The sequence below is a fragment of the Thermobia domestica genome, chromosome 12 (genome assembly GCF_964235325.1).
Source record: "Thermobia domestica chromosome 12, izTheDome1.hap1.1, whole genome shotgun sequence".
In the NCBI taxonomy this organism is placed as follows: domain Eukaryota; kingdom Metazoa; phylum Arthropoda; class Insecta; order Zygentoma; family Lepismatidae; genus Thermobia; species Thermobia domestica.
Window position 1 is genome coordinate 31,293,164 of NC_137465.1, and position 27,062 is coordinate 31,320,225.

The 27,062-nt window shown below is 34.9% G+C and overlaps 1 protein-coding gene across 2 annotated transcripts in view; it reads right to left on the reverse strand.

Annotated features, from left to right (window-relative positions):
* Positions 1-27,062, reverse strand: part of LOC145666394 (putative E3 ubiquitin-protein ligase HERC1) — a 255,934-nt gene that overhangs the window by 98,082 nt on the left and 130,790 nt on the right. For both annotated transcript variants that reach the window (XM_081733597.1, XM_081733598.1), the window contains exons 31-39: positions 23,289-23,424; positions 21,639-21,843; positions 20,329-20,475; positions 16,383-16,536; positions 13,075-13,199; positions 10,058-10,221; positions 8,325-8,445; positions 4,670-5,217; positions 294-495 (exon numbers count right to left, since the gene is read on the reverse strand). In XM_081733597.1, the coding sequence (XP_081589723.1) occupies positions 294-495; positions 4,670-5,217; positions 8,325-8,445; positions 10,058-10,221; positions 13,075-13,199; positions 16,383-16,536; positions 20,329-20,475; positions 21,639-21,843; positions 23,289-23,424 (1,802 nt within the window). The remainder of the gene's footprint in view (positions 1-293; positions 496-4,669; positions 5,218-8,324; positions 8,446-10,057; positions 10,222-13,074; positions 13,200-16,382; positions 16,537-20,328; positions 20,476-21,638; positions 21,844-23,288; positions 23,425-27,062) is intronic.

Genomic DNA, 27,062 nt, shown 5'->3' on the forward strand with positions numbered 1-27,062 from the left:
TCTCAAAGTCCAAAGTATCGTTCCATCTTACATAGTTGCCCGTTAATGTCGTGGATAAATTGAGTTACTCAAGGCAGCTTGACATAATCTTAATGAAGTTATGTTTTCTTTAGATTACAAAAATACTTGTGTATACTAAAAATGCTTAGACAATTTCACAGTTACTGATACAAAAGAAAAATGCATAGGGTACCAGCGAATCTGCATAATTGTTGTACAGCAATTTCCATTAAAACTCTATTACTTCATCAAAATTATCATTAATTTTGTAAAGCACACAAAGTTTTCGTTACCTGCGTTGGTGTTTCTCTTTTCTCCGCAGCTTTGGAGCTTGTGAGAGTCCTGAGTTGTGTTTCTGTTTCTTTGATTCCAACTAATTCTTCTGCTTTTGCCTTCGTATACATTGTATGTAGTACAGTTTGTACTCTCTCAAGTTCTCCAAAATTCACTATTGTACGCAACTGGCAAGAACGAACGCTTGTATTGACCATATACCTGGAAATACGATGACCAATAATAGCAAGGGAGTAAATGGTTATATTCGATGAACATTCACTAGTATCTACTTGAAATAATATTGTCAATGTTTGTAATATTGTTTATTAAGGAAAGATAACGTGGACATGGTATGTATATACCGCAACATTACACGAAAAGATATTATATGCAAAAAATACAATTTTACAAGTATAACCTTGCCAATATTGTACTCTCTACTCAATTTACGTCATGAATTTCAACGACTTTCACAGTTTGGATTCTTTGGATTTATACAGGGTGTTTCAAAATGAATATCGAGGTTTTAAGACTGTAGTATTTATTACAATTAACTTACAATTATAAATAATACATAAAATGAAAGAACAACTCAGTTTTAGATGCACGCATGCGCATGCACTGTTTCCTCTGTCTGCCGTTAGAAAGCGCTAATAGATAAGATGGCGACTAGTGAGCAGAAAGCTTTTTGTGTTTCACATGTTGCAGAAACTGAATCTGTAGTTACAGTGCAACCGTCTGTGTGGAGAATTTTACGCTTACAACTACGTCCTTATGGTTTGCAGTTGCTACAAGCTCTAAAGCCTACAATTTACGTACCAATCTTGCAAGTAGAATGTTGCTGCATGACGATTAAGATTTTCTGAAATGTGTCGTCTCCAGTGATGAATCGACATTTCACCTAAGTGGCGATGCGAAAACCCATCATGTTTGAATCTGGGTTCAGCAAATCACCATAAAATACAGTTGCAACGAGACTCCCCTAAATTGAATGTGTTTTGTGCCATATGGCGGAAAGTTTATGGGCCTTTCTCGCCTATCGACTCGATGTGTGCCGTGTGACGAATGGTACTCACATTGAACACTTGTAGCAAAAAATGTTTGAGTTGCTCTTTTATTTGGTGTATTATTTATAATTGTACGTTAAATGTAATAAATACTACGAAGCCTTAAAATCCCGATATTCATTTTGAAACACCCTGTATATTATATAAAAATATATTACTGTAATATTAGAAAAATAAAAATGAATGAGTACATGATTAAAGGACAGGAATACGAAAAAGCTGTTATGAATCAAGTTCTATGTCTGACAGGAATTTTCCAAGCAGAAAATTCGATTTGGGAATCATATTTGGAAGTTCATGATTACAAAATGAGAGTACTATCCATATCCTACTTTTATACGCAAAATAATAATAATAATAATAATAATAATAATAATAATAATAATAATAATAATAATAATAATAAATCAACTAAAGATAAATAAAATAAAATACCACAAATTCTTTACAGTATGTATCCAGACAGGAAAAGCTTCATATTGACTATTACCTCTGAACCAGGTTTCATCAAACATTCTTGAACATTTATATATAAAGCGCTTTAACAATAATGAACATGAGATAGTTATTACTAAGGGTAATTTCAACGTAATAGATTTTACATTATTAATTTCGTGTATTGAATTCAAAGTGGTTATACTTTTTCTAGTAAAGTTTGGTCTATATACAACACATACATTACAAGGTATTAACTCCACATGTAAGATACCAGTCCAAGAGATTAGATCTATTTAAGAAAACTACTTGGAGAAGCACTAAAATTACTTTGGGCCTGTTCCATAAATTACCCTGTTACAACTTCTAGAGTAGCAGATGTAGCCGCACCTGACATATAGTGCCATGGTTTGCAAGATTAAAGGATAAGTGGTAAATCTAAGCAACTGGCAAAGACTTTTACTCAGACATAAAGTCATGTAGGAGACAATTGGTTACGCTATAATTAGTCCAGTGCAATTACGATTGGCTTAACACTTTTTCCCTTCCATAAACATTATTTTACGCCGATATTGTTTCTCTTTTATAATATATAACATAAGAATTAAATATTTTTAAGCTATTCTCATATGTTAGTACAAAGATAACAATTTTTTAAGACAACAGTGTGTACTAATTGAAAGCAACTACTCCTTGCCAACCTTTACTATGAACAACCTATACTTATTAAAAATATCAAAAAGTAATTCTATTAGGCCAAATTGAACACTCGCGTAGAGAAGAAGACTCATAATATATTCCTTGATATGATCAAGATTATTTTCAGAATACGAGGCTGGATATAACCAACATGACTGAATTTTCGACCTGACCTTACAAAAATATTCGAAAATAAAAATTTAAGTTTTTTTACTACCAACAATAACACTATGCGACAGTGGAAATTTCCGCAAAAGAAAAAACATGTGATTTCCATGGATTTCAGTGCCTTGTTGACTGTGGAAACCGTTTTTCACAATCACCTAAATTTTTCCCTGAAAACGCAATTTTAGCACCGCGTGACTGCAAGTTATTGTTGTCGCTGCTCTTATCGGCACATCCTTCTTTCTAAAGCTGTTGTTATCATGTTCAGAGCAGAGAGTGTGTAAGAGAAAGGGACAGATACCTATTTGGTGAAGTGGAGTTGCAATTATTTGTGCCAATCAGTTGCTAGTATGATCACAAAGTCTGTTCCTGCAGTGTGTGTTGTGCAAGTCCCCATACATCACGAACACCGTTTGTGCATTTTCGTGTGTTTCTTGTATTAAGCGATGTCTTGGAAATGTGTTAATTCACTAAATCTATTCTGTTGTATGTACGGTAAGGTTGGGACCAAGTCCCCAAGAATCTCCTTCTCCTGCTCATCAAAAAGGCGTACAAGTGGCATTTTATGAATCAAATGTATATGTGGATAAGTCCTGGGCACCACAGAACTGTTTCTCATGCTGCTCCCCCTATTTAAGAGCTAACTGCATAAATCTCACCCATCTATCCATTTGCACTACCATAGTTATGAAGGAAACCTAGAGACCAAGTAACAGATTGCTACTTTTTCTTAACAAAACTAACAGGAATCTCAAGTAAACCAAAACACCACAGTTTATTCTAAATTTGGAATCTGTAATGTGCCTAGTTTCGCATTCTGATTCCCAGTTTCAAAACTATCGACGGAACAGACAGTAAAACTGACAACATGCTATAATGACAAGGCAACAAATCGCGAAAATCTTGATTACACGTCACCTATATTACAACTCCAACCATAGTTACTGTCTCACGCAAAACTGAATTGTTTTGTAAATATTTCAAAAACGCAAGCAGAATTACTTGGGTTTCGTCTTTTTTTTTTTAATTATAACCAAACATCAGTACATCATACCGTAAACGACAACTTGGTGTTCCCGCCTTTTTGCAGTGGCAGATAATCTGATATGCATAAATGGGTTGTTTATAGAATTTGGAATGATTTACAATTCGGACGAATGATGCTTAGTTATAGGGTCCTCAAAAATTTGTCTCAAAGCTATTCTCTTGCAATTGAACAGAATATCCGTGCCGAAGGAGCGTACACTAATCATATAACAAAGAAAATTCTCGAAATTCTTGAAAACAGTAGTTTCACAATTTGAGCTGAATTCTCTTCCTATCACTGATAATTTTCTATACACATTTCTTAAACTCTACACTGCGAAATTGACACCACGAGGAATACTTAGAGCTTTGACCATCTTTTTAGGCATTAAGTAGGAGTACGTTTTAAATCCAACCACGAGTGAATTCAAGCGAAGAGAAATTCAAACAAAAAGTAAACATGAGCTTACTTTAGCTCCAGTAGCATAACGCAAAAATGTCGCCCCCCCCCCCCTGCAGGACTATTTTTGGGACCCCCTTCCCATGCCTATTAACTTCCCACTATATTATGTCCCTGTATAAGACAATGGTTAATACATCCATGGAATATAATAATAAAATTACAATTAAAATTAATACAAACCGAAAAAGGCAAAAATTATTTTTCCTTAGCCTTCAAGTGCTAAGATGATTTTTTAAACTGATGTTGCTAGAATGGATGAATTTTCATCCAGAGCATATTTTTCTTTTCTAAAGTAAATAATGTTGTTCAGGGAAATGGATATTCCGTATTCAGCTCATTTTTTGTAGCCTATAGTTCTTGGTATTTGCTTCGTGGTGGGTCCCCAAACTCTGCCCCACTTCAGGCCCTCAGTTACGCCACTGTTTTGCTCCTTAAATATGGGTTTATGCATGAATGCAGATCACAGTTTCACTTGTGTAGAGTTAGTTTACAAAGTGACCTTACTTAATTCTAAACTCCATTACATACATATACGTACCTCATTAAACACTTCAAGGATTCTCTCAATGCAGTATCTTCGAGAAAGCAAGCCGTCTTTTTCGATTCACTCTCCTCTGAAGCTTCTTTTTTAATCACAACTTCCCCCGATGTTTTAGGTACAAGCAACATTTCAGAATATCTGCCAAAACTCAGCAATGTGTTTAGTGTCTTCAGCGCAGCAAATTGGAGAAATGACAAACATAGGCACACCATTTCTTGTTCGAGGAACTTCTTGTTAGAAACTTTGGACGCTTCTTGCACATCAAAGGCAGAAGGGCACATGGAATTTTGTCCTGCTTGAATTTTTCCATTTCCTCCTTTTTTGGTTACTTCTTCGATTATATTGCACACCATTTCATTCGTTAAAGATTCAACAGTTCGCGTGGATATATTTGAAGTGCTTTTACTCTCCTCAATACCACTAAATACAGCACTAAGGCTTGAACAAATAGATTGTTTATCTTCTACGCTTTCTGACGATAACTGTTTCCGAGTTTTCCCACTGCTTCCTTCTATTTGTGTGGCTTCACACCAAGGCCCCATTAACTAAATAAATTATAATTAATTAGTTTCAAATTTTAAAAAATTAATATGAACAAATAAATAAATAAAAATATATCCAATCAAGAACATCACAATGAAAGTATAAGAAACAACTAGATGCCTTCGAAATGTAAATATGAATCGCTGTAGGGAACGCGTAAGTAATGAGGAAATTTGGAAGAAGTGGAGACGAAAATAATATTAAACATAATTATACTGAAAAAAAGCGAAAAACTAACCTTTATCACCAGCATAATTTGATTTTTTCTTACTTTCAATTTAGAATCTACACTTTCTTTTCTCCAAGTAGAAAACTCACTATTGGTGTCAAAATTTAGTAATTTTTGAAAGAACTCAAAAATCAGAAATAAGTTGCGTACACCATAAATTTTGAGAAGTTGATTGGAACACCAATTTTTAAAATTAATTGAATTGTATGATAAGTGATGAAAGGTGGAAATCACGGTGGCTCACTAGTAGAGCACTCGCCTCTAGTGCAAAGGATCTCTAATACGATCCCAGACCATGTGAGTTTGTGGTGAACAGTATCATACGAGTGGGTTTTCTCGAGGTTTTATTTTCATCATTTTACCAATTATTTCATAATCATTACTTGATTTAATCACCCGTCTCCTTGAGCCTAAGGGGCATAATCATGAGGAGGCGTTAAACTAGAAATTTGACTTTCTTTTTTATTTTGTTCAGGTGTAGTAGAGGAAAACCGGTAACAAAGGGGAATACTGCAACGTGTTTATTTCTGACCCCAAAATAAAAACGTTATCAAGGGGCCATAATAAATGGAAACTAACTACGGTTTCAATTCGCAATAAATGATCTGCCATCAATCAGAGAATACCATATTTATTTTCATGTAATAACCATATCTATTTTTGGGGCTTGTTGGCAGGTTGGCGGGAAATGTTACAAAAGAACGCACATGCTGATGCAGCCTGAGATTAATGATAGATAGTCTGTGAGTTGCTAAGATTAACAAGAGGTTGTTATGATAAACAAGATGTAATGAAAATATAATATATGTCGTAAGGGCAAAGAATAGAAAGAATATAATAATTATATGAATTGGAAAGATTCTAAAGGTGAATATTGTCAAGAAGATTACGATAAGAATAAAAAAAATTAAAGAGTTCTTCAGTTTAATCATTAGTTTGGCTCAGTTAACTTTTAAACAGATTGGTGTTCGTTTCGTTTGAGTTCGGATTGCATTACAGGTTCTATTTTTGTACCAGGAGAGAAATGCTGGAATAGAAAAGGGGCACAAAGTGCTCGTAAAATGGACAATGGCTGTTGATAAGGAAAGTAAGTGATATTATGTGCAAATATTATGGAAGATAAAATTTAGTTGTTAACAGATGGATTGGATTTGTATTTCTAGCTTTGGATATGAGTTGTAGATAAAGAAATTGAGATTTTATTGTGATTTGATAAGTAATGATTAATGGATGTTATATTTTAAGGAGTGAAGTCAACTGTACCAGTGCAGATTAAGAATAAAGCGGCTAAATAAAATACTTTTTTTTTTAATGTTAAGAAGCACTTAGTTACCTTTCATTTAGGAGCCTTTAAGAAAAGCTAACAGGACTAAATTGCACTACATACGAAACTGAGGAACCAACCAATTTTCTACTACATCATGTTATCTTTAGGTGAGAATTCAATAAAATGAGAAAAAGATTGGATTGGCTGGAAACTTCCGTTTACTATTGTGCGTTAATCATTACGTTAACCATCCGCAATTTCTTAGTTGAGGTCGACATGGCTTATACCACAACTCTTCCTATGCTTGAACAACCTAGTGTTTATATCGACGAATACCTACAACAGGTGAATTATATGAATCACATATACGAGAAAGAGAAAACAATGATTCCCTTTTATACTATATCCTCTGTCGATACGAAGTCAACGGAACTCATAGGATGGATGGCTGAGTTGAACAGACACGGGCTGGGTAACGTAGGAGTCAACTCTCTGGCAGGGTAAGGAAGGGACTCACGTATCATAGGGGCTAAAAAGCACTTTTTTACTCGCTGAATTTACTTAACCGTAAGAATTAACATTTCTCGCGTATATTATGCATATGACTTGGATAAAATTAGGAAAATTATAAAATAAATGGAAATTAAATTTCCGGTCTTCATAAAAGTTCAAGATAAGGTATTTATAGAAGTTTCTGAATTTGAAATCTGCAAAATTATGTAAACAGCATTTCAGAATACAAATTTGAAAGCTATTGTAATTATTTTGGTTCCTACACACTCCTTTAGATAGTTAATTACAAGCGGGCTTAAAATGAATCTTTCTTACTCACCGATAAAGTAAATTCCTAGCGTATAATAATACGCACCCCAAATTTTACGCCAAAATTTGTGTCAACAAACATACGTAATGTACGTTACGAAATACAGTACTTACTGCACTTATAATAATTTTTACTCGTACTTATTATAAGTTTTACACTGGAATAACAGGATATTCCATACGTAAACAATATTTTAAAAAGGATCGAAAACTACTCAAGCAAAACAGCGCGAGAACCTTCTAAATAATGTTCCCTCTTCTCTCCGGATTTTCCTACCTCATTCTTCAAAGAAAAAATTCTGGTTATTGATCTAAATTTCCAAATTAGGAGTAATACAACTAACAGTATATAAGCATAATTTTAATTAAGCACTATTACTAACACATTTGATTAAAAGACAAAGAAAAAATGAAATCTTTAAGTTTCACGTGCCACGGTTATGCCGGCTAGGCTAAAGGAGACGGTGATGATGAGAAATGAATGAAATAGTGGAATGAAGAAAGTGGGAGGAAACGAGAGAACCCCGAGAAAACCCACCCACAAGGTGTTTGTCCACCACAAAGCTCACTTGGCGTGAGCTGGGATCGAACTAAGGACCCCATGCACCAGAGGTGAACGCTCTATCACTGACCCACCGCGGCTCAAAAGATCAAAAATTATTTGCAAATTGTGAAATACATATTTTGTTACTCTTCTCTCATTCTTAGAGTAACAGTGATAAAGGACATAAATATTTTTAGGTCATATTATTTACGTATTCAAAATCCATAAAACTAAAAATGTTTCTTACCTCGTCTGTTACCCCACTGAGACGAGTAATTTGGTGAAAGACATCGGCTGATATACCAGTAAGTTTATGAGCGCTAAACGGAAGAGGATCACATGGTTCTAAACTAGTCAGTAGAGCATCACTGGAAAGGAAACAATCAAATCTCAGAACATTATGGTATCAAGTCACCAGATTATGGAAGGTTCCTTTAAAAAAGCAAAATAGTTTTTATTTTTTTTGCAAAATTAATGCGTTCCGTTCCTCGTTCAAGGCTAGGAACAGAATAGCATTCAGATCCTTAAAAGGAACTTTCCAAACACTAATTTTGAGTCTACGTATAGTTCACTCTCAAATTAATGCTTGTGTTTAACATAACCAGATGATTACTATTTCGGTAGGATGAAAGAATACCTTCTGATATCAAAATCAAGTCTAGAATGAATTTTACTTAATATTAAAAATAATAGTTATTACAATTTTTCAATAAGTAATCAGATCACATGCTACAACATACACAAGGCGCATTCGGAAAGTAACCTCCGATTGGTCACTGTGCGTAAAGTAGAGGGGACAGTGCTACAATCTTTGCACAGACGTGCGTGGTAGATCAGTCTCCATCCAGCCGTGGTAGAGTAAGATTGTCTGATCATTAGTTCCACTTTTGTAGCGTCTCAAAATGTGTGCTGCAATAGAAAACCTCATCAAGTACGAGGTGCGAGTTGTTATACATTTTGTTACGGCAAAATAATATTCGGCCGCAGCTATTCAATGGGAACTTTGTGCTGTGTATGGATCAAGTGTGATGAGTGAAGGAGTTGTTTGTGAATGGATTCGTTTATTTAAAAGTGAACGAACAAACATTCACGACGAAGAGAGGAATGGCAGGCCATCAGTGGTCACTAATAAACTCGTTCAGAAAATTTATGTAAAAGTTGGTGAAAATCGACGTTTCACAATCTCGGAACTTTCCCATGATTTTCCACAAATTTCCGGAACTGTGTTATATAGTTTCAGCGCTTTGGTGATGATGAGGAGCTGAAAGATGCGGTCACAGGCTGGCTCAAGGTGCAGGCGGAAGATTTTTATGCTGATAGAATTTCTAAACTAGTGCAGAGATATGATAAGTGCTTGAATGTTTATGGAAACTATGTTGAAAAATAGAGCAAAGAAGTAGTTTTCAGATGTGTATAATAAATTTTTCTTATTTATTTTGATGTTTCTTTTTTAACCAATTGCAGGTTACTTTCCGAACGGCCTTCGTAATGTAATAAATCAGTATTTGACTAACATTTCTCAACGTAAAATTGAAAGTGCATATATTCTTCACATTTCAAAAACTATTTTTTAAACTGATAGATCAATTTTTGAACCGTTCTACATTAAATATATTTGGAAAGGAAACGTTAACACATAGTGACATAATATTACTATAGGATTTTCATGCAATAACATTATGCAGGCGCATATTGTACAACAATAGGATAGTTTTCATTAGTTTATAAGGATAGTTAATTTATTAAGGATAGTTAGTTCTTGCATTCCACCATATTAAGTACAGAGCTCCTTCGTGGCTTAGCGGTTAGCGTACGCACCTTTGCCGTGAAAGATAAGAGTTCAATTCCCGGCGGGAGCTCATGCGATTCGGATTTCACGTTACTCAGTAGGTCCCGACTCATATAACTTCGCTGTTGAAAGGGTCGTTAAACTCAAAATCAACTCAACCATATTAAGTACAAATTTTGAATATAACTCACCTTATGCTAGCTTCTGAGTCGTCCCATTGGACTTTAACTGATGCTAGTCCTTGTTTCAGTGTTCCTAAAATAATCGCCTTACGTCCAGATGGTTTGTGAATGCACTGACCTCCAACTCTTAGTCCCCTATCTACACCACCTATAACTGCTAACGCGGGCCACACCTAAAACAAATAATAAATACTTAAATTAATCCTTTCTTGTTTCAAAGAAACTTACACCGAAAAATATAATGCACAAAACCCAAGCGAGATGGAACTCCTTACAGTGGATACAGGACGGAGCAAATATTCGAAGGCAAGTGAATAAGGTATAGTCACACTTCGATGCAGACTTTGCTAACTGAAGTTCATCAATTTCATCAACCAACTGCTGTTACATTACTTAGTAGCTGTATCACAACTTAATTCACATAGTTGTGTGTTCATCGAAGAATGTCACACATTGAACTTTGGACAGATGTTCACCTTCGTTTCCAAAGGACATTTTAAAACAGGAATACGTATATTTTTCCACAGGCTAATCAAAATTAAACACACGCACAAGACCGGCTCTACCATATTGCAACACGTGCATTATGTGCGGGGCAGCAAAAACTGTCATACATATATTATTTAATATAAATATTTCTTGTTGGAAACAGACTTCATGATGATGCAAGTTAAATTTACTAAGGTGAACTTCTATTTGAATACTACATTTATAAATCATGTTTAGGTCGCATTACTTTGTCACACGGACAGTGCTAAAGCAAATGGTCAAACAAATCCCAGCGTGAATTGCTTATTTGTTTTAAAATACAATAACTCAATTCTCGAACAGCAGCGAAGATCTACTTCATTTAGTTAGTTATCACAGTTTTGATAAGAAAAGTAGTCTTGTCACAAACAAGTTCCTTATGATTGAAGATTGAAACATTTGTTTTAATGTAGAGGGAAAATCAAGAAATAAAGATAAAAGAGTTAGTTGTACTAGAATTGCAAACTGATATATTGAGATTGAACTTCGATATTGAATTCTATAAAAAGGATTACCATGTGTCCTCTGCAGGTGTTTTTGTTTTATCTTTCACTAACATAATAGATTATTACTTAAAGAAGAAAACAGACACAACGGGACTGTACTTGTAGTGTTTAGGTCTTTTTGAGTGCGAGTGCCCTTCCCCTCCTCTTCGTTGGTCATGACGGGGTAGCATACTTAAAATCGTGGCTTTTAAGTTTTGTTCTTTCTCGAGAAGGAAGGGGGGAGCAAATGATGCCATTGCATGGGGCGGCAAATTACTTAGGGCCGGCCCTGCACGAACACTACAAAAATCAATAAGACTACAAAGGGTAACCAGCTTTAGACAAACTATATGACCTTCTCATACATCAACATCGAACATAAAGAATAAGGAACTCTCGTCCACTGTTCTAGTGGTTAGCGAGTGCACCTGGTAAACATTATCCCGGACTCACTTCAGCGTGAAACAGTATTGAATGCATTACGGTGGTTCGGATTCCATCTTAAACTGTAGGTACACGTCTCATACAGTTTCGGTGCTGAAAACGGACGCTATACTCAACAAACAAAAACGAGAAGACAAATACGAGAATATTAACTTGTTTCGGCTTATGCATGGTATTACTTCCGTATTTTACCTTCGAGAGAATGATGAAAAATATGGTGATATAAAGCGACACAACTGGATATGATTTCCTCGCTTTAATACCGAAAACTCGCGTAGTTGTAAGATTTTCAAAATGAATACTTAAATATCAGCTAATGATAAAATCAAAATACGAGATGTAATCATTTAATTTCCAGAACGGCGACGTAATATCGCGGTTGGAGAAGGCAACTTTCGAGACTCGATTCATCTATGATTACGAGATTTAAAAAAAAAAAAAAAAAAAAAAAAAAAAAAAAAAAAAAAAAAAAAAACCCGAAGGTTACATGAGATTTCTTTTTACAATTTTAAAGAGGCTCGAAATAATATTTTTCGATACACTGCAAGAAGCACAACAAGGAACCAGGAGCAACATTTCTTTGCAAAGGGCAAGGACGATTTGGTGTTATAATGCATGTTTGGATCGCAGTTGTTCCTATGTCGAATGTTAGTGTGATACCAAGTGTTAAAGAGTTTCAGATATTTATCTCTGAAATTTTCCACTGAATCGAAAATTCTCCGTACTTTTTGATGCATCTTTGTACATACATGTATCTAGGAAGTTTGAAAAATATACAATAAAATATTTCCAAAATTTTAACTTCTACTAAGTGCTGTGTAGTAAGAGAGTCAACTCGGTCGCAGAATCAGATAAATACCACAAGATGGAGCGTACAAAGAAATTCTCATTTTTCCAAGTTGGAAGGTCGGAATATCAGAGGGATTGCAAAGGGCTGGCACAGATTAACTTTGATGTCGCACAAAAACTCATAAAGACAAACCATCGGTCTCCAGTTGCTTATGGGTCATCAACTATATGGAATTTGATGGGAGAGTCTATTACATTAACATGCTTGCTTAATGCTTTAAGAACCTATAGTAATCTGTCATTTACAATTACTAACCAAGGAATCAATTTCAGTGCAAGCCTGTTCTAGTTTTTTACAAACTTCCACACTACCATATCCTCCTCACTACCACTTCATTCTCAAGCCAACATATACAATAATGATCAGAATAATCAGAATAATAATAAATAAGTAAAATCTGCATGGCCTGGTAATTAAGCAATTACGAACTAAATAACAACTTCGTAAATGCGTATTTTTTATTTAATTGAGAACAAGGTATCTACTTAGAGTGAATTGTTATGATTAGGAAAGCAGAGATAATTTACTCCATATGCACTAAGTATCACTAGGTACAGAACAAACGTATGTTAACAAACGAACAAATGCTTATTTGTCATTTTTTTCAACAGAATTAGCTCAACTTCTACATGAAACACTTTAAATAATACAAATAAGTACATGAAATAAATTACCCTATAGAACATTGACATTTTAAATTTTAATAGATATTTACTTACTTCCTTGCACAATTGTTCCAAGTTCATATAATTTATTGGCAAATATTTTCCTTTGAGCAATGCATCTTCCTTATTCCCTTGCTCGGGAGCTTCTTCAGACCCCGTTTCTTCTGTCTGTGAAACCACTAAGAGAAGAGAAAAAAGTAAGCTTTTGTTCTTATTGAACAAAATTACAATTACAAAAATATACAGTAAAACCTGTTTTAAGCGGAACTGAACTGCAAAAATTTCCACTAAATATACGTTTCCAGTTAGCGAAGGTAGACCATGCTAGAAAAATCATATACATGCCTATACTAGACAAACTGAGATAAAATAAGATGCTGTACGAGAATTATTCAATTTACAGTATATTACTACTATAAATTAATACACGCAAAACTTATAATGAACAGAGAAAAACGTTAACTTTATTTTGTTAGTCAAGTAGGGATTTCTGTACACATTACTGCTTGGCTGCTCTAATTTCCACAAACACTTTAACCTGAGAAACCATTATCAATGTTATTTTAATATAAGGAAAATTGTTGCAGTTCCTTCAAACTGTTGACAGTATCTTGATAAGTCTTTACCGTACCCTCCCCTTGTTCCAACTTAATGCCATATTCCTCTTCTTCCAGCACTTTCTCTTCTCCTCTCAGTCTTTCTGCATCATTCTCAATTAAGGCATCTATATCCGTTGTGTCTCTTTCGGCTTGCACATTACTATCTGTTTTACTGACAATATAATGTATTGTATATCCCTGCTCTCTAATAGAACGTCTACAAACTCTCTAAACGCTCCTTTCTCTGCTCTCTAATAGGATGTCTAGAAACTCTCTAAACGCTCTTTTCTCTGCTCTCTAATAGGATGTCTAGAAACTCTCTAAACGCTCTTTTCTCTGCTCTCTAATAGGACGTCTACAAACTCTCTAAACGCTCCTCTCGCTGCTCTCTAATAGGGTGTCTAGAAACACTCTAAACGTTCCTTTCTCTGCTTTCTAATAGGACGTCTAGAAACTCTCTAAACGCTCCTCTCGCTACTCTCCAATAGGACGTTTAGCAATTGTCTAAACGCTTCTCTCGGTGCTCCCTAATAGGACATTTAGAAATTGTCTAAACGCTCCACTCGCTGCTCTCTAATAGGACGTTTAGAAATTGTCTAAACGCTCCTTTCTCTGCTCTCTAATAGGACGTTTAGAAACTCTCCAAATGCTCCTTTCTCTGCTCTCTAATAGGATGTCTACAAACTCTCTAAACGCTCCTCTCTAATAGGACGTCTGTAAACTCTCTAAACGCTCCTTTCCGGAGCTTGAAATTTCCCGTTAAAAGATTTATTTTGATTTCCATTGTATAAGTAACACATTTGTCGTTTAATGAAGGGAATTTAACATGTGTTTCATGCCTAACTTCATGGATTTCCGTTTAAGATAAATTTTCAGTTAATACGGGGTCCGATGAAGGGTCCACTGTATATATATATATATATATATATATATATATATATATATATATATATATATATATATATATATATATATAGGGTGTTTCAAAACAACACCGACAACGGTTTGGGAGGTGATTCCTGACACCAAGATAAGACGAAAAGTATAGACCAACCTTGGTGTGCATATGCTTCCTGTCGGAGTTATAGGCTGCCGAAAATATGAAAAAATTAGTTTTGGAGCTATGGACCTTTAAAGTTCATTTTTTCATGTTTTTGGCAGCCTATAACCCCGAAAGAAAGCATTTATGAACCCAGGTTGGTCTATACTTTTCGTCTTATCTTGGTGTCAGGAATCACCTCCCAAACGTTATCGGTGTTGTTTTGAAACATTCTATATATATATAAGACTATTCTGATGTTTTCGTTGGACTTGACTGCACTCAAAATCACTTTCTGATGTTTCCAGAACTGTTTAAAGCCACCCATTTCTCAACTTCATTGTTCGTTGACACACACAAGAACTAACTGATACCAAACCACTCACCAATAATACTGTTTGTTAGTTCTTTATCCTACTATATATAGATTTTTCAACACACTGATCATTAGTTTGTATGTTGTCTTGATATTTCAAACTATGAGTCCATTGTTAAAATCAAAACATTGATCTGTAAAACTGGAGAAAGGATAATTAATAGTATAAAGCGGTAGAGTCGTCGAAGATCATCCATAGGATTTGTTAGAAGTTCTCTTCCTTTTTTGTGTTAATATGTTCTAACTATGTTGCACTAAGCTTCACCATGGACTCGCTTAAGATTTTTGTTTTACCATTGTTTTAAAATAATGTCTGAAAAATACAAACCTTGCAACAAAAATGACAACCAGGAAAGGAAAGGTAATGTCAATTGTCAGTTTTACTGAACCGCCGCTCGTTCGAAAAATGTTAAAAATTGGTGATTACCTCCTTTTTCATCAATCAGCTTGTATAGCAACCAACCAGATTTCATCAACATTCACATCCAAAATACCACGATATATTTAACTTTGTTTATCTGTTTTAATTCTGCTCCAACTTTTTGCACTTTTTCTTCAAATTAATATTCGGCTTGACAAAATTCCGCCTTATATCCTGGATATTCTTTTAAATGTTTTGACAGTACAAATATTGGATTTTCAATTTTAGAATTCCTAGTATTTTTCTTTAGCCTTTTCTTAATATTTCTTTTTGTGTTTTCTATATGTTTTTTTTACACCTGTAAACGAATAATACAATATAGCCTGCTTTTCTCAATATTATTCATGAAGTAGTTTATACAGTCAGTCAGATGATTTTTCGAACTGTTACTCGGTTTATACGATAAATTCATGTTATGTGAGTTTTCTTCAGAGTATTGTGCGAATATATTTTACAAAACACGAAAAATAATGTTCTAAGTAGAGAGACAGTTTCAAATATACGAACACTCGTCTTATTCTCCGGACTTTGTACTTCCTTAAATTGAAAATTATCATCAAGGGCGCATATTTCGATAATAAGACGTTAACATTGCTTACAAAGAAGCCTGGTTTGTGAATCAATCTTCGAGCTCGTATTTGACTGGTCTGCAAGTAATGTAGCAACAATGTGAAAAGTTTATTACATTAAAGACGGAGTAAAAGCACCCTGGCATGAAGCCCCGAAGGGCTCAAGCCGATCATTGAATAAAACTACAACGCATTATTGGATATTTGTCAGCTTTCTCCATAAAACTAAGAATTTATCAACTTACCTCCGTATACTGAGGGAAAAAAAAAGAAATATTAACGTAGCGATTATGGGTACTATATTCTGCTGGGCGTATTTTCATGTGTACTGGAATAAATAGTTCTAATATACTTTTACCTTCTTCTTTCTCAGACGTCTCTTCGGATTGTGTTTCCACTGAATCTCTTCTGGAAGCCGGTTCTGAAGTTTCCGTCAACGACGACTCAGATTCAGATGGCAGAGGGAGAAGCTCTCGAGTCTGATTCAACCGTTCAAGAAGACAATCATTTACCTTAAAATCAAAGGAAGAAAAGCAATTTATAAATACGGAGATATGCTTAAAAAATGCGCCATATTGAATATTTTATCGAAGTAACCTGCATAATACCTTTTAGAAAAGAAAAGGATAAACACCTAAATGCAGGTTCTTTCTTTCATACAGGATGTTTCAAAACATCTTCTTCAACGTCTGGGAGGTGATTCCTGACACTAAGATACGAGTTGAGTTGGGTTGGTTTTAGTTTAGCGTCCCTTTCAGCAGCGAGGCTATATGATACATGGACCTACTGATTAACGTGGAATCCGAACCACATGAGCTCCCGCCGGGAATCGAACCCGGGTCTCCCACGCCAAAGGCGCGACACCAAGATAAGACAAAAAGTACATAGACCAACCTGGGTGCAGAAATCCGTCATTTCGGAGTTATAGGCTGCTGAAAACATGAAAAAATGAACTGTAAAGGCCCATAAGCTCCAATACTATGGGACCCACCGTAGGTGGGTCAAGACTTCACGTAGGAACTAGTATATGCCCTATTCAAATATTCAAGTTTCAGAATCCTGTGGTACTTCTGCAACAATTTTTATAGAGGTACTTGGTGAGTACTTCAAATTATAAGCCCATAGTCAAACTTCCCCTATAAAAATTGTTTCGGCAGGATTCTGAAACATCTATTTTTGGATAGTGCACATATTAGTTCCTACGTGAAGTCTTGACCTGACTACGATAGATCCCATAGTATTGTAACTATGGACCTTTAAAGTTCATTTCTTCATGTTTTCGGCAGCCTATCTTCGAAAGGAAGAATGTGTGCATCCAGGTTGGTCTATACTTTTTGTCTTATTTTGGTGTCAGAAATCACCTCCTAAAAGTTGTCGGTTGTTTTGAAACACCCTGTATAATAAAAAACAGATAATACTCCTACATATGACTCTTAACAATTGATCTGAAATTGTGAAACGACTGGTTCAGGATGGAATGGTAGGAAAATGTGACTATAATCGGCAAGAAACAGCACGGTACAATGCCGACAACTACCAGCGTTCATTTCATAATATTCGTTGCTTTCGCGATCTGTGGAATGAATGTGATAAATATATAAAGATTACCTACCAGATTTTTGTCTTTCATGAAATGAAATGAAATCTTTAAGTTTTACGTCCCACGATTATGCGGCTAGGTTAAAGGAGACTGTGATTATAAGAAATGAATGAAATAGTAGAGTGAACAAAGTGGGAGGAAAGGGACCGAAAAAACCCACGCACATGGTGTTTGCCCACTACATTTTTTTTAAAATCAATTAAACAATTAATGAATAACGTAACCGATTATCTTCGAATAGAAGTCTTGGTGGATTATAATACTCTGTCAATTTTGTTTGCTTGATGATAAACATACTCGATAGTTTGGAAGTTAGCTTAGTTATAAATAATGAAAAAGGTGAGTAACAGCAATTGACAAATAAAGAAAGGAACAACAGGGGAAAACAGGAACCTAATTCCTATTTATATTGTATGCTGATGTGTTTCTTATTACCATTTTGATGATTATCAAGAAAAGTATTAATTTTTAATTTGTTAATCCTCTGTAATTCATAAAAGTGTTTTGCGATTAGCTTTTTTATTTTATTTATTTATTTATTATTATTTTACAATAGGTTAGGTAATTTCTAATCCAGAATCAGATATGCACAAGAAAACAAGAAACTAAAGTTTTCAAACTTTTTTTATGCGAAAAGGTGCCATCTGCTCTTAAATAGCGTCGGAATTATGACAAGAATAACTTTACATACAATGTCATTTTTACAGATAAAGGTCTCCAATGTCATTTAATGTGCAAAGAAAACATAGTAAAATATTTGAAACGTCTTCCTCATTTTCTTGTACACTTTCCGATTGTTAATAAAATTTACCGTGTTCTATTTTAACAACTTAATTTTCGATTTGAATGGACTGTTTCCAGGTCTGTTACGGAATTTTTGATAGGGCATTCAAATGATTTAGTTACCATAGTATTTCATATTTAGACCAAATTTACCTTCCTAGACACTAAAAAGGGTGAAAGAGTACTGCTCTATGTATGCCTTTTTTTTGCCACTACATTTTGAATGTCATTTTAAGAACGAAGAATCTAAGAATAATGCAACAAAGTTTCTTATTCACTTGCAAACCTTCCGAATCTCTATCTAAAATTACCACTTTAATCAATTTGAACTCCGGTCTGGAAAATCATTTCCGAGACGACCACCAACCTTACGAACATCATACAATGGAGTTACAGGATACCATGCATTCAAATTCTTGTTCATGAAACTAGATATTACCTGTTTTATGCCACAGAGTATATAGGCACAAAAACCATACAAAAACACACGATTAAACAATGTCATCTTATTAGTCGTGTTTACACTTAGCCAAATTCACATTAACGCAATTAGAAATGTTATTGAATATAACAACATATGTAGAATGTATCATGTATGTGAAGTATTGGTACTTTCTCTCTCTCTCTGTTGATCTCACGAAGAAAGAAAAAAGTTTCGTTCCTAAATTTCACATAAAATAAATATCTGAACATTTACAAATATAATAACAGAATTGTTGGCTAACACTTCCTTTCACTGCGATACTAAAAGATTCGAAGGAAGACTATCTTAGCTCATAGTCATTTTTTTTCACCCATGCTGCGAGACAAGAACTCCTGCCCCTGAACTTATAGATATACCCATCAAGTTCAGAATCAAACGAAGGCTCTAAAAAAACTTGAGACACAAGATTGATTGAGTTTAACGTCCGTTTTAAACTCCAACTATAAGAGACGGGACTAACTACTTAATGTTGGATCTAAACTACTACTTAGTTTTCATTCCAGCCCGGCACTTCCATCAAAGACCAAATTTGAGGCTATAAGCGCGTTAGCCACTGGGCTATGAAAGGCAAGATTTTCCCACTTTCTTTCAGAAGAAATAGACATATTTGTTGTTGTTATATATATATATATATATATATATATATATATATATATATATATATATATATATATATATATAGCTAGATAGATAGATAGATAGACAAATATAGATATAGATATAATTACAGCGTGTTTCGAAACAACACCGACAACATTTGGAAGGTGATTTCTCAAGTTTTAAAGCTATGGACATTTAAAGTTCATTTTTCTTTTTCATGTTTTCAGCGGCCTATAATTCCGAAAGGAAGCATTTGTGCATCCAGGTTGGTCTTATCTTGGTGCCAGGAATCACTTCTCGAACGTTGTCGCTGTTGTTTTGAAACATAGTATATATATATATATACCCGGTAATTGCACTCTTCACTAACACCTCTCTCGCTGCTGACGATACAATTAAACCCCTAACCAATCAATCAATAATTCATTACCACAAGGGAACAGAATTTTGGAAATAATTATTCACTGCAGAAGTAATGTGGATTTATATAAGATTCTATCTTGCGTTAAGCTCATACAGAAAGACTGTTCTGCTTGATATCTTGATTTTGTAAGATGGCGTTGCCACCTCTACACTAAACTCCAATTCTGATTCAAAGAGCACATCTGCGATTTTGCCCTATACATGTACCAACCGAGAAGTACTTCGAAGTGTCACAGAGGACAGGATTAATCACGACAGCTAAAGTTAAACTCTTACACGATTAAGAAAAAAAAAAAAAAAAAAAAAAAGAAAAAGGACAGCACATTAACGGCATAAACTGAAAGGGACAGTAATAAAATGTTTACCTTATGTACATAGTCTGTTCTTATAAAGCATGAAAAATTAGACTTTTACCTGTTGTGTCCACAATTCACACGAATGAAGCTTTCTAATTAAATTAATGTAACCTTCAGTAAGTACTGCTGGAAGTGGCGCACAGTAGGGGTCACCAGCAAGAAGTTCACGTGGCGATCCTCGTACTTGCATGTCAGTCATTTTAACCTGAAAAAAAAAATACATACACAATAGTCATTTACAAAATAGGTTACACATTTTGCATGATTATAATTTTAATAGTAAGATTTACTGATCATTATAATGGAATTCATAAAAATAAAATTATACTAAACCATATTATTTCGAATTTGTTTAAACAAACCGTACCTTTCTACCTATCTCCATTTCTGACTTATGCGCGATCAAATTTGGAAACATCATTTTGGAACACCCACTTCAAATTGAGTATAATTATCGGTGAAATATTCAGAATTATCGTATTTGCCAGAATATACATAGTATAACTTCGAATATAACAGGCCCCAAGTTTTTACAATGATTTGAATGGAAATATAAAAAAACTACATAAAATATTACATACACCTCGAAAATATTATCTAATGGAAAATATGTCAATTTTAAGGTTTTTTTAAGATTTAAATGTCAGTCTTTATTACATTTTCTTCTGACGATTACGAAAAGTATATTCATATCTTAAGTGCTAATCATACCGAACCAAGTGGGCCACGGTAGCTGAGTAGTAGAGCGTTCACCTCTAGTGCATAGGGTCCTTGGTTCGATCCCAGCTCGCGCCAAATGAGCTTTGTAGTGGACAAACACCGTATGCGTGGGTTTTCTCAGGGTTTTCCCGTTTCTTGCTACTTTCTTCATTCCACCATTTAATTCATTTCTCATCATCGCCGTCTCCTTTAGCCTAGCTGGCATAAACGTGGAACGTTAAACTTAACAGACTTCATATCGAACCATACCATGACGCATTACAAGTACCTGTATACAACTGAACTTGGTGAGTCAGGCAAGTGATAGAGATGGTACAGTCGTACATGATATCAAATAAACTTTTTTTTTTTTTTTTTTTTTTTTTTTAATATCAGGTGTATACAGCTACGCTGCGATTTTAATACGATTTTGAATTTTACGACACTTTTTATGCCAAATATCTCGTACTATATTCGAGCGAACACTAAATGTTTTCTGTGTTACAAAAATAAAATTGGTAAATTATTTCGAAGTTCTTGATGAATCAAAATCTAGCGGTAGGAAAATACTATTGCTTTTGATTGTACATGATATTTATGCAAAACAAAAATGGATAAAATTAAAGGAATATTTTATGAGTATAATGATTATTGAATGGATTATTTTACCTTTTCACCAGGATTAGTGCTATAGAACATAACACACGGGAAAAGTTCTGTAGCATCGACATCCTCAAATGCCAGGCGTGGTTCTTCTCCATTTTTACCAAAGCTAACGGTACGTGAATCCATATCTAAAACTACGGTGACATAATCTCCTTGAGTAAAACTTGGCAAGCTTAGTGACAGTTCTCCATTATGGTACAGATTTCCACTGCAAAATATTTAAGATCTCGTGTAAGAAATTCAATTCAATATAGCAAATAATAAATACAGTGAGTCATTCATCTCTATATTTCTTTTGCATATGCAATAATTTAAAATATGACAGTTTAGAATTACAGAAACAAACTTTATATTAAGGAAGCTGGAAGTGCAATGCCGCAGAAACAAGAGTGCAATTATTTTCTATACTGTGCTAAGCTTATCCAGTCAGGGTTCTTATTAATTGTCTCCTTCAGATCTTTACTTCGACTATACTCCGATCTTACCGATTTAGCCAAAGGTTGCTTTTCAAATAAAAAAACTATACATCTTGTGAAAACTAAAAACTATGCAAGCGACATATCTCTCCCATCTCGGAAGTTCAGATCTTATTTCCCACATAATGTACGGTGACTTATTTGGGTTTTACCACTGTATGAACCGCGAGAAAAAAATAATTACTTTGGAATAAGTTACAATAAGCAAAGAACATATTATTAAAAATATTAAATATTATGTGCTAGAAAAATTGAATAGAACACAACTTATTGCGAATCTACATACCTAAGCTGTGTTCTGTTCCAACTTTTGTGGTTGAAAAATTTCGTTTTTTTTCTTTCTTTTACGCGCCTTGATTAGGGTATTTAGAAAGAATGGATTAGGTATTGCAGAAGGTAAAAAATAAATAAACTCGTTCCTAAAGAAGATAAATTTGAATAAACTGCTGAACCAACCTCTTTAGAGTGACTAATGGGTTTCTTTGCTTTTAGTTGGCTGCATTATCTCAATATAGATACTATCACATTTGCACGGAACTTCATAGATTCCAGATATAATATCCTTATTTACAAAGTAGTTTTTCTACCCAGTCAATTGTTGTTTGGCAGCAATGAGAGGCCTAAACTTAGGTTTAAAAATATATTTTTGAAATTATTTCTTTAATTTATACTCGTGTCCGTCCGATTTCTTGAGGTACTTTCCTTCCTTCTCCTCCCCATTCATCACTTTCCTCCCACATTCTCATTCCACCAATTATTCCATAGTCATTTATTTGCCTTAATCATCCGTCTCTCTTAACCTAAAGGGCATAATCGCTGGACGTTAACTAGAAATATTTCATTTCATTTTTTAATTTATACGAAAAATTTGGCTACAAAGGGAAATCAATGCATTTCGAGTATATTACCTACGTTGGGATAACTATGCGCGACATTTACAAATATGGAACATAAATAAACTGAATTTAGCTCGGGATATGTGTTAAATATATCCACTCTCATTAAAGTTATTTTCTGTTCCTTACACATTCTATATATTTGAAACTGTTATAACTGTATTAAAATAACTATTAATGAAAAAATATGTACTATCACAGTATACAGAAGCTTCTGTACATCTGTAAACGAAATTTGTAAACTAAAAAAGGAAATTCAAATCTGGAAATTAGTATCTTACCTATATGCTCGATACAACCACATATCTGACGTTGTTCGATGGCTATAATCTTTCACAGGATATTTTGCGACACCTATACAGGTACCTTCATTTCCTTTGTTTTCTTTAACAATAAGAAATTTCCACTGGTAACATCCTGCAAAATAATAAAATCATTGTTTACCATTTCCCAAATTATCTAATATTTAGTGCTTGGAGTTAATGGCTGTAAGCAATGATAAAAATTAACTGCATCACAAACCTTATTGTACTGTGGACATATAAGCATGAGTGAATAGTATTTCTTATTTTATTTAACGTGAAAAGACAATGTACACATACAAGTACCAGGAAAGGTTAAAAAGTTAATACGAACAATTTATACTTCTTTTCATCATTAGGCTTTAGAACTGAATAAATTTCATACAAGGATAAATCAAAAAGTAAGGTGAAATTGCCTGTCAAACCCATAGTATTGTGTGTAGCTAATTAATTCTTTTCCATGTTACAGGTAATCTGGTAGTAGAAGTATGACGGCTTGTACAACATTCTATGTCCACCCATCTGGTGCTGAGAGCAACTCAAAGATGGCGCAACGACTGGAACATTACACCAAGGAGGAAGTGCGCGGTGTCATTCGTTTTTTCTGGGCCAAGGGAACAAAACCATGTGATATTCATCGAGAATTGGTGCAGGTCTACGGAGATAGTGTTATGCCGCTGAAACAAGTGTACGTGTGGTGTAACACATTTGCAAGTGGTAGGAGTACTGTCACAGATGATGGCAGAAGTGGCAGACCATCAACGTCCATCACCGACACGAATGTGGCTGTCGTCGATGCCATGATTCGTGAAGACAGAAGAGTGCGGTTGCAGGACATTGCCAATGAATTGAATATCTCTTATGGTTCCGTAAGCGGTATCGTCCATGACCAACTGGGCTTCACAAAAGTGTGTGCGCGCTGGGTACCCAAGCTTCTGAGTAACGAACACAAAAACCAGCGAATGGGCATTTCCCTGAGCCGACGAAGGAAATTCATTCCTTCATCGCATCATAACGGGCGATGAAACTCCGATACCTCTATGGACACCTGAATCCAAACGTCAGAGCATGACATGGAAACATCCATCACCACAGGCCAAGAAATGCAAGACAATAGCATCTGCCCAGAAAACAATGGCTACTGTCTTTTGGGACCGTCTCGGTGTTATTCATGTTGAATTTCTGGAAAAGGGTACGACCATTAATGCAGACACCTACTGCCAAACCCTGGACAGGCTGAAAGCAGCCATACGGCAGAAACGGCGGGGGGCACTCCGAGAGGGCGTGTTGTTACTGCATGATAACGCACGTCCACATACAGCCGAACGGACCCGTACACACCTCCGCGGCTTCAAGTGGGAAATTCTCGATCACCCTCCGTATAGCCCTGATTTAGCCCCGTCGGTTTACCATTTGTTCGGCCCCCTGAAGCAACATCTCCGTGGGCAGCGTTTCCAGACACTGACAGAGGCACAACAGGCTACACGTACCTGGTTAGGAAATCTGGAACCACATTTCTTTGAACAGGGCATGGATGATTTGGTACCACGTTGGAATAAATGTTTAGACAACTACGGTTCCTTCTTCGAATAATAGTGTGATACCATACTTCAAACATAGTAAAGCTTCATCGACGTATCTCTGTACGCTTTTCTTTAAATCAACAATTCACCTTACTTTTTGATTCACCCTTGTATATAACTTTATTAAGCGCACTGAAAATGCAAAATAATCATAATCCATCTTAAACTTTATTGGATAACTACAATTTACACAATAAAAATATGTACAATGATTAGAAAACATTATTCTTACTTCGTACAGGTTCTCGAATTTAGAAACTAAGATTTTTGTTAGATCAATTTCAATACAGTTTTCTGAACCTTATAGCACATTATGTTTTCTCTACGCTAAAGAAAATTGCACACACAGAAGAACATATATGGAGTATAATTTACCGGCAACTACAGATTATAAGAAAAGGTTTTGTTGATTTGTTATAATATTAATTAAGTTATGCAAGATCTCTTAAATAATAATGTTATTAAAGATTTTTGTAGCTCAGCAGATGAAAATATAAAGATGATTTCACGTTGAGGACATAACCTTCTTTATATTATATCTTAAAAAAAAAACAAAAAAAAAACGTTATTTTTTTTTAGAAAACAAGAAAATGATAGAAGATGAAATTTATTGTGATTGATATACAAGAAGCACATACTTTGGCTATGTTTCGACATAGACATCACGAACCTCCAGACATTTCTAGTAGCTTGACACAAGCATTGGTATACTCTCTGTGTAAAAGTCTACAAGTCAGGCCACAACTGATGTCTTGAGCATTTCACTGTCATTGAAACGCTTAGATGCAAGCCACTTTTTCAGGTGAAGAAAAAGAAAGAACTGGCTGAGGGTAAGGTCGGAACTGTAAGAAGGATTACAGTGCACATCGAAATCTTTGAATTGTCTCAACAGTATGAGCAGTTGTGTGTGGGCGGACGTTGTCATGAATCAGAAGAATTTCCGAGAGTAGCATTCCTTTTCGTCGATTTTGGATGACACGTCACAGATTATTCAGTATTCGGCAAAGCACACCTTCTGTAATTGTTCGTCCTGTTCCAAGACCTCCACGAGAAGCACATCTTTTGGTCCCAAAACATTCGATGCACTGTTTCCGCGGACACTTTTAGGAACTCTTTGGTGAGTTCAGTTATTGTGATCCGGCGTGGCGAATTCAGTTATTGTGATCCGGCGATTGGATCGCACTTTATTGTTAACGCGTTCCACACCAGATCGTCCGTCTGAGCAGGCCTTTCGCTACGCTCATCGCCATGAACATCTGAACACCTTTCCCGAAACTCTTTGCAACATTGCCTCAACTTTTCTTCACTCATTACTATCGGTCCGTAAATGACACACTTCCCGATAGATGTCAGCCCCATTCTGTCCTTTGGCGTTCAGAAATCGCATAATAGACCTCACTTAAATTTTGGTGGGATTTTGTATTATGGTAGCCATTTCACCTTACTACTACTCACATGTATCTAACTCTCAGTGTTATCAGCTCCGCGTAAAAATTATCGGTTTATTGTTTTTATTTATTTATTTTTTTACATGCCTCGTCCTGCATTGATCCTCTAGGTATCATGAAGAAAAATATAAAAGAGAAGTTTTAATAAAAAGTCTACACTGGTTTAAAAAAATTAAGACCGTACATTTGATCATAATTTTCAAATGATCATCGGTATTATTAAGACAAAACGGTCTAATTATTCAATAAGATGCGTCAATTTCTGCCGCTATATAAGAACACTGGTATACTTAAACAATTATTACACTTGCGTTTATTAGATTTCCTTCTTTTTTTTTTTAAACTGATATAACGTATGACTCATTTCTATTCAAGTTCAATCAATATTGCAAACAGACATTTTTAAGATAATTGCTGAAGGTCATACGCCCCTTACAGTAACGACCCTCTTAATAAACCACTTACATACGTTTTCTTTACATTCAACAATTGTTTTAAAATAAAATGGCGTATTGCAACTTACATACTGAATTACTGAATTACTGTGCTTATCTAAATTCGGTTATGAACGATTTTAAAACTTTTGTTTATTTGTTTGTTTTAATAGCGAAAATCACTAACTTCTTTGATATGTCACAAGATTCCCTTTTCAAGTTCAAAAATAATTTAGATATAAGTTAGTGAGTGACGGTTCCGCATTTTAAAATGTAAGATTCTCTACC